Source organism: Hydra vulgaris, chromosome 04, assembly GCF_038396675.1.
Source record: "Hydra vulgaris chromosome 04, alternate assembly HydraT2T_AEP".
NCBI lineage: Eukaryota > Metazoa > Cnidaria > Hydrozoa > Anthoathecata > Hydridae > Hydra > Hydra vulgaris.
Genome location: NC_088923.1, coordinates 36262501 through 36272500, shown reverse-complemented (window position 1 = coordinate 36272500; position 10000 = coordinate 36262501). Strand labels below are relative to the sequence as shown.

Sequence of the window (10000 nt, the reverse complement as noted above, 5' to 3'; positions counted from 1 at the left end):
CAAAATTAACAGTATCAAAGCGTATAGTACAACAATATACATAACTGTCTGTGTCTATAGGCCTACTGTGTTTAGTACATGGGTCACATGATGCTCACGTCTCATAAAGAGTCTAGCGCTTATTACTTAGAATGAATCGAAGTTGCAGTTTGTCTTTCTTTCTGCAGGAAGCATACAGGTCTTGCATCACCTTGATTGCACGTTCAGCTATCTGATTACTTCGTGGTATGTCGATGACGGATGGCTCTTTCTTCCAGTGATTTTTGAATGACTGCAATGCCTTTTTGTAAGGCTTCAATACATCAGATAAATTCTTGAAGTCATTGTCATTGTACTTTTGACTACTAAACCAATGTTCTGCCCACTCATATGAAATGAACCTGCAAACCTTCTCCAAATTCTTTCTCGCTTCAGGCATAAGAATGAACGCCAGAATGGCGAGAATGGCTCTTGAGTTCCATCTGGCATTGCTCATATTAGGAATGTTTTGAAAGTGAATCAGAGGGAAGTTTCTTTGTTCTTCATAGAACCTAAACACTCTTGTTAAATGGTACAAAAACTTCATATCGTCTCTCCACCCTGATTTATCAAGAATTTCTACAGTTCCATTCACAAACTTATCCTTCAGTTCATCATACTTATTCAACAGTTCAGACACAAATGGGTATTCAATGTTTGGAGATTTGGTATCACCCCCAAGTTCTTCGTCCATCACCAGACGGAGAATCCTGTCTAGTACGTGATGCTGACAACCGATAAATTGTGGTATTGTGACACCCTTTAATTTAAACATACGTTGCAACTTCACAGCAACTCCATTTCTCTTCCCAGTATTGACGTTTGTTGTATCAGTAATGATCATCTTAATTGAATTCCACAAATTGTATTCATCAATAAGTTTGGCAATTTTTTTCAGCAACAGTTTCAGCTTTGCCATCTTTTAAACGCAGTGCATCAAGTTTCACGTCAGTTCTTTCATTCTGAAGTACAACTACCTGATATTCCTTATCATCTATTCGTTTGCCGTCAAAGTGTAAGGACCATTGTTCCATTTTAAGTTGTTGTATCATTTCTTTTTTTAATTTACCTGCCTCTTTGAATATGGACTTGTAAATTGCTGATTGACTTGGAGTTGGAATATCAATACCTTGTTGTGATAATACATTGCATATTTTAGCAGCTTTCTTTGTGGAAACTCCACTTGATGTAACCATACTTACAGCAAATTTACTTTTGTAGTGCTTTCTAGTTTTTTTCTGAGTGTCCTCATCATCGTCTTTATCACCGTCGTCGTCTTCATCTTCACTCTTACTTTTGCAGTTTTCAGATTCAGTACCACTGTCTGTGGTAGACAGGACTTGTGATGTGGAAGGTATTGCTGTTCCAGACTGGACTTTCCTTCTCTTGGAAGGGTGAATGGTTTCTTTACTTGCCACTTGTCCTGTTGAGTACCCCACCTGTCCTTTACTTTCTTTTTGTAGGTGGTATAGACGTTTATCTTCCGAGGATAACCACTGGCCATTCACTTTCGTGATGTCAAATAATGCATTGAGAACATCATATTTTCCACGCTTGACACATTCATCATAGACCTTCAGCACCTTCATAAGCTTTGCTCTTATCACTTGATCAGACACACGTGGAAAATTCAGTTTATTGTCCCACAATTTTGTAATTTCCTTAGAAATTTGGTCTACTCGTTCTTTTCTTCCTTTAACATATGCTCCGAGAAACTGGTATCTTCCTACGATCTGCAATTGAAGTGGTATTCTGGATTTTTCATCGAGTGAATGTTCTTCTACAGCCACGCTTCCTCTTCTTCTGTGTGACTCTTGAAATCTCACCAAATTTTTAGTCCAAGTCTTCTTGTTCTTTGTTACTGTGGTATGACTTTTCTTGTGAGACATCATATAATATTGTTACGACTTTACGGATAGCTGAGCGTAAATATCCGTTTAATAAAGTCGTTTAATTAATAAAATACTTTAACTGTATAGTAATCCAATTATAGTTCGATAATCCAGTCAATGTTGATAACAGTTCGATAATCCAGTCCGTATCCTAACGATAATGCTACCAACTACTTATACTTCGTACACTTACAGCGTCTTTAGTTCGCTACAGTAGTTCCTTATTAGCTCAGTTACACGCAGAGTACTTCATAGAACTATTCACATTATCAACACTGAGCTCTGACAGCAGCTCGCTTATATAATTATTTAGAGCTTCCAGAATGTTCTACTAAGTTCTATAATCTTCTACAGTCTGTTACAGTCGTCTATATCACCGTGGTAACACAATGACGTCATCACATAACAATTCCAAGTATTTGCCGGCACACGGCCGTTTCGTTGCCATGGTAACGTGTGGCGTTATATTTATAAATTCATAACAAAATAATGAAATAAATAGAATTAAGCTGAGAATTAAGCTTAAGATTAAAACATCGGTCAAAAATGAATGTATAAAAATGGTAAATCAAATTTTTATTTTGGGGGTGACCTTTTTTTGTTGCTGAAAGCTATTTGGGCCTTTTTTCATGATTTTAGGTAAAAGTTCATCGATTTATGATACAGGAAACATTTTATTTGAAAAAAAATTAAAAAGTCATATCCCTAATATATATATATATATATATATATATATATATATATATATTTATTCTATCATCTTGTATATATATAAACATATATATGTATACACATATATACATATATTTATATATTCATATATATTTATAAATATATGTATATCAATATATAAACATATATATATATATAAATATATTTTAAAACATTGTTGTGTATATATATATATATATATATATACATACATATATATATATATATATATATATATATATATATATATATATATATATATATATATATATATATATATATATATATATATATATATATACATATATACTTTGTTATTCTTTTAAAGAAACATATATATATATATATATATATGTTAATATATATATATATATATATTATTATATATATATATATATATATATATATATATATATATATATATATATATATATATATATATATGTTTATATATTTGCAAATATATATATATATATATTAATTTTCAAATTCTTGCCGATGAGGTTGTTAAACTAACAAAATTTGCTTTTATCAAATCTTGATTATATTTATTTTCTAATATATATCTATATATATCTATATATATATATATATATATATATATATATATATATATATATATAAATATATATATATATCTATATAATTATATATATATATATATAGATCTATATATATATATATATATATATATATATATATATATATATATATATATATATATATATATATATATATATATATATATATATATATATATATATATATATATATATATATATATATATATAAATATACATATAAAGATATATAGGTATATATATATATATATATATATATATATATATATATATATATATATATATATATATATATATATTATATATATTTATATATATTTATATATGTTTTTGTAATCAGATTTAGATATATATAAATATATATTTAAATATACATATATATATATATATATATATATATATATATATATTAGATATATATATTATTATTATATATATATATATATATATATATATAAAGATACATATAATCAAGAGCTCATAAAAGCACACTATGTTAGTTTATTGATCAACCTTATCGAAAAGAACTTTAAAATTATTTTCTTAAGAAGCATTGAATAGTTCTTATGAAATTATTAAGATGTCATTTTAAAAACTTATATTATGTCTGAGTTACTTGTTTGCAAATCAATATTTATATATATATATAAATATATATATTTGATTATATATATTCATGTATATATATATATATATATAAATATATATATATATATATATATATATTTTTTTATTTTTTTACATATATATATATCTTGAAATACTCATATATATATATATATATATATATATATATATATATATATATATATATATAAATATACATATCTGCATTTATATATGTATATATTTATATATATATATATATATATATATTTTTTTTTTTCTTTTCAAATATTTATATATATATATATATATATATATATATATATATATAGATATATATATAGATATATATATATATATATATATATATATATATATATATATATATATATATATATATATATATATATATATATATATATATATATACATATATATAAATATATATATATATATGTATATATATAAATATATGCATATATATATATATGCATAGATATATGCATACATATATATGCATAGATATATGCATATAAAAATATATATTTATATTTATATAAATATATATAATTATATTTATATATTTACATATCAATATATATTCATATATATATATATATATATATATATATATATATATTCATATATATATATATATATATATATATATATATATATATATATATATATATATATATATATATATATATATATATATAAAACTTTTTATATATATATATATATATATTTATTTTTTTACATATACATATATCTTGAAATACTTATATATAAACATATATATATATATATATATATATAGATATATATATATATATATATATATATATATATATATATATATATATATATACATATATATAAATATACTTATTTGCATATATATATATATATATTTATATTTCTTTTATTATATTTATATATATATATATATAAGTATGTATTTAAATATATATATATATATATATATATATATATATATATATATATATATATATATTCATTTATTTATATGTTTATTTATTTGTATATATATAAATATATATATATGCATATTTTTATATTTTAGTTTATATATTTGTATATATATATATATATATATATATATATATATATATATATTTATATGCATATTTATATATACATATAAATATGTATATATATATATATATATATATTTATATATATATATTTATATATATATATATATGTATATATATATATATATATATATATATATATATATATATATATATATATATATATATATATATATATATATATATATATATATATATATATATATATATATATATATATATATATATATATATATATATATATATATATATATATATATATATATATTTATTTATATATATTTATATATATATATATATATATATATATATATATATATATATATATATATATATATATATATATATATATATATATATATATATATATATATATATATATATATATATATATATGAAGACTCTTATAATCAAGAGTTTATAAAAACTCACTCTGTTCATTTAATGACCAAACTCATTGAGAAGAATTTAAAAAATCTTTTCTGTGAAGCATTAATTGGATCTCATGATTTCGTTCGGAGGCCTTTTTTAAAACTTTGATTTTGTCTGAGCGTATTGTTTGCAAATTACACCACATCATCCCTAATTAATGAAGTTTTTATGATTATCTCTTTAAACATCAAAACATTTTTCAGATTTAATTTAAATAATGGTTAGATTTAAAATTTCACAAAAACTTTGTTTTCTTCACAAGCGCTAGTTTGGGAATCAAATATTGGGGAAAAGTTTGTCAAGTATATTTGTTCGCAATTTAAAATTATATAAACTTTTACTTATAAAACCATTTTTATTGGTGCCAGTATAAATATAAAATATTTGAGGTTTAAAACCCCGGATGTACGAAAATAAACATACATTTTAATCCAGTAAATCAATAATAATTGTCTACAAAACAAAAAAATTTTGCATCATATGACATGGATTTATGTTAAAAATTGTTTTTAAAGTAAAAATGTATTTTTTTACGTTTGGTAATTAGGGATAGGATTATTTGAAACATTGAATCTTTTAAATTTACATTTCAATAGAATTTTTTTAAATTACTTTATATGTCTAATTTTAAAAAAACAAAATTTGTTTTGGCAATTGTTAAATTCAAACCTAAATTTTATGTTATAATAGGAGGAAAATACATTTTTAAGCAAAAAAAGTAAATTATATAAAACTGTCAACTCCTAAAAAAGGTCACACCCTATGAAATCTGACAGTATGACGTTATTGCGGAAAAATAACTTTTTTAAAATTTCTATAAAACTTTTTTGTTAATATATGGTACCCGCCATGACGTTCAGTGACTTAAAGTGTGACATTTTTTAAAAGTTGACACTTGCAAATGGCATATTTTAAGTCATATCAAAGTTTATTACCCCCCTCAATTAGGGAGCGGGTTGTTTACCCTGCAAATATTTGGCTCAGATAAAAATTAAAGTATTTTTAAAACACCCCTAAGTTTTCTCACAAGCCTATATAATGCTTTCATAGAAGAATATTTTGGTCTTTTTGGGTGAAGTTGATCATGAATCCGACTAAAAACTTTTATTTTGAAAAACAAAATTTTTTAAATTTTTTTTTCAAGTTGAAACTGCAGACTCTGTTGAGCAAAAATTGGTTAAAGGTAGCTTAAATACGTTACTACCTGTGCTAGAAAAAACCTATTCAGTTTCTTTTAAATTAAAACCTAATTCATACTCAGAAGGATGGAAAAGTGTTATTCATTTAACAATTGGAGACAATATTGATCAATATGGTGATAGATGTCCAGCTGTATGGTTTCATATGGATGGCTCAGGGGGGTTGATTATTTCTGCAGCTGTCAATGGAAACAAAAATTATGGCTTTACAACCCAACCACTACCGCTAAATCAGTGGTCAAGCTTACGAATATCACAGTTTAAAATAAATGGAATTTTTATGTATACAGTGTATTTGAATGAAATACTTGTTCATAGCGTTGTAAATAACAAGCCACAATCTTTTTCAAATGTTAAAGTTTATACTGCAGATCCTTGGTATGATGCACAAAATGGCTCCATTAAAGATCTCAAAATTACAGGTGTAAGAAGTGGTGAGTAATTCTTATTTTAAAACAAAAAGTCAAACAAACATTACTTTTTATCTATTACTATGATGTATTTGCATTGAATAAATCTTCGCCACAGCTATATTAACTAAATAATCATGCTAGTTACGCAGGCATATTAAGATCACAAGTTATAGTTACATAGGATTAAAAACTATTCTTCAAAATATTTCATTAAAGACCATTTGCCCTGATCAAAATTCTTTCCAGAAGTATCTATACTCTTTGCGTCTATCCATATTAAAGTCTATGGATAGATGTGCAGTGTGTTATATGTAAAGATAAAATATAAGTCTAAATCTACAAAAATCAGTCCATATATGTACAAATAAAAAGATCAATAAAAACCATGTGAAATAATTTCTCAAAGCTACGTTCTTTTAGTTTAAAAAAAATGGTGAACATTAGTACTTTCAACATTCTTTTTATTCTTTTTCAAATTTGAAACTTAAAACCAAAAGGTTGGAAGTTCAATTTTACCCTACATCCCACACCTTTAAAAATGTAAGTCTGGAAGTGGAAGTGTCACCGCGCTTCACCTTTTTCTCCACGCCTAGTTTAAAAAGGTTTGTGTTTTGGACTTTAGGTAAAATGAAAATAAGATAATATATAAATAATACTTAAGATATAATAAAATAAGCTGATATATAATTAAGTACTTTAGATACTTAAAAAAAAGAAAAAAAAAACAGTTAAGTTTTTTAGAATTTGCAATTAAAAGTTCTTAAATCAATTGGCGCAGAAGTGATTTTATTTGATATAAGGGAATGTTTAAGCGTTAAAATTTTGTTCTTTTGTTATTATAAATATTAAATTTCAACATGCATGAAAGTTTTATATTTTACTTTTGTTATTATAACAATTAGCTGTGATTAAGTTACTGTTTATATTGTCATAATATTTTTAAGTGTATTAATTAAATAAAATATCAAAAACATGCTTTAAATAAAGTCATAAATTTAAAGTATGTATTTAAAAATTGAAATAAAAATATTTTTTTAAGTATAAAAACTTTTTTTTCAAAAGGAATCTGGATTCCAATGATGACTCGTTTTTCCTATTGGGAATCAAGTTTTTGGAATAGAAGTTACGAGGCTTATGAAAATGGTTTTGGCCTAATTAATCAGCAATGGATTGGTTTAAAAAAACTCTATCAAATAACTAGTACATTTTTCACAGATATGAGAGTTGACTATTTTTTCGAAGACAGTATTACATTTAGTACAATGTATTATAATGTTAGTATTGGTTCGAGCGAAGATAGCTATGTTTTAAGCTACGAAAACTATGACCCAAGAGACTGTAAGCATAAAATCCTTCGTTTACTTTGTTTTCTTGTATTTATTTTTTGTTTATTGTTTTTTTGTGTTTATAATTTATTACGATCGTCTATTATTGTTTATTTTTTTTGTATATATATATCATGTGCTATGTAAACCTCACTTTGTTAAAAAAATTCGTTTTTTGAGGTAATTTTGTTCGTAAATTACTGAGAATGCATATCTTTTCAATGTTATACCCTTTTTTCTCAAATCAAAATACCAGGAAAAATTTACTGCAACTTTACCATTGTTATTTGACATTACTATTAAATGTGTCAACTCCATGTAGAGGATTTTTCTAGAGATATAACCGCAGATTGTAAATGTGTAAGAGAAAAGAAATTTTTACTAAGGGAGTTGATATTCTTACATGACCAAAGAACTATACGTAAAATGTACATTGATAGAGTAGACATTAAAATTACGAAACAAATTAGAGAATTAAATGAAAGAAAGCTAGCTTTAAATAATAGATAATAATAAAAAAGGAGTTGATGAAAAACATAAAAAAGCTGATATAACAGAAGAAGGCAGTTTAGACGAATACTTTTATTCATTGTGTGGTCATGAAATAGAGAATGACAATCAATACGATAACGAGTTCAGAGATGATTCAAATGTGAAAATGTTGAGTGAGGCAGTCAAATCAGATTCAGGCAGTTCAAGTTCAGGAACTAGTAAACAAATGAGGGTGTTTTTAAAAAATTTTTAGTAAGAGAGGCTGATAGGTATGGTGTCTCAAATGGTGCTGCGGCCTTTCCATAGCTGCGTTGGTTAATTTTGGTATTGCTGCTTATACAGACCAAAGTAAAGTCATTGATAAAAAGAATTTCACTAAAAACAGGTATTGGCAACGACAAGCAAGCAGGCATAATTTCAAGACTAAAATCAACTTTTACATTGAGTAAACTACCAAAACTTGACAAATCAAGATGCATTTATATTTGCTGAAGCGATCCATTACTTTTGCGAACATATTTAAGATGTGCAAAATGTGATATAGTTCCTGTGCAGGAGAATATTTTCCTTCAAATTGCATACACCAAAAAATTGGTGAAGGCTCAGATGAAAAATTTTTGAAGGAAAATGAACGATGAAATGTTGTTTTGGAACAACAGTATGTCTTGAAGATAAATCTATAAACAACTTGTGATGAACGCTAATCACTTCTATTAAATAAGTTATTAAATGAATGGTCTATTTTGAAGCAAAGATTGCTCCATATATTTCCAATAGTAAATGAATTAAATGAAAATACTGGATATCAATTTCTAGAACATCACCAAGCAATAAACAAAAAAAATTTCCTAAATTTCCGACTTTGTGTTTCATTTATACTTAACTTCTGCCTTTAGAAACATGTTTTTCACGTGTTTATGACAATTGCCTATTTTTCTTATCAATGCAAAAATTAAAAGTTTGCAGTCTGCCTTTGAACCCCGTGATGGTCAACAAGAAATTAATTTGTAATAAGCGATACAAAGCTATTGCTAATTCATACTGTAAACAACCCTCAAGTAACGAATTTGGGCAAATACACTCTGGAAAAGAAAAGTACTGAAGCTCTGAGAAGGGATTTTGTTAATATACACCAGACAATTTAATATCAGCACCACCAAAAAGTATTTGACAATCTGTGATGTGACGTTCTTTAGTTCTTAAGTGTAGATCT

The 10000-nt window shown here is 24.4% G+C and overlaps 1 protein-coding gene across 1 annotated transcript in view; it reads left to right on the top strand.

The window, feature by feature from the left end:
• LOC105847086 (uncharacterized) overlaps window positions 1-10000 on the top strand; it is a 116092-nt gene that overhangs the window by 104129 nt on the left and 1963 nt on the right. Inside the window, exons 7-8 of the mRNA XM_065796200.1 lie at window positions 6503-6991; window positions 8033-8308. Of these exons, the coding sequence (XP_065652272.1) occupies window positions 6503-6991; window positions 8033-8308 (765 nt within the window). The remainder of the gene's footprint in view (window positions 1-6502; window positions 6992-8032; window positions 8309-10000) is intronic.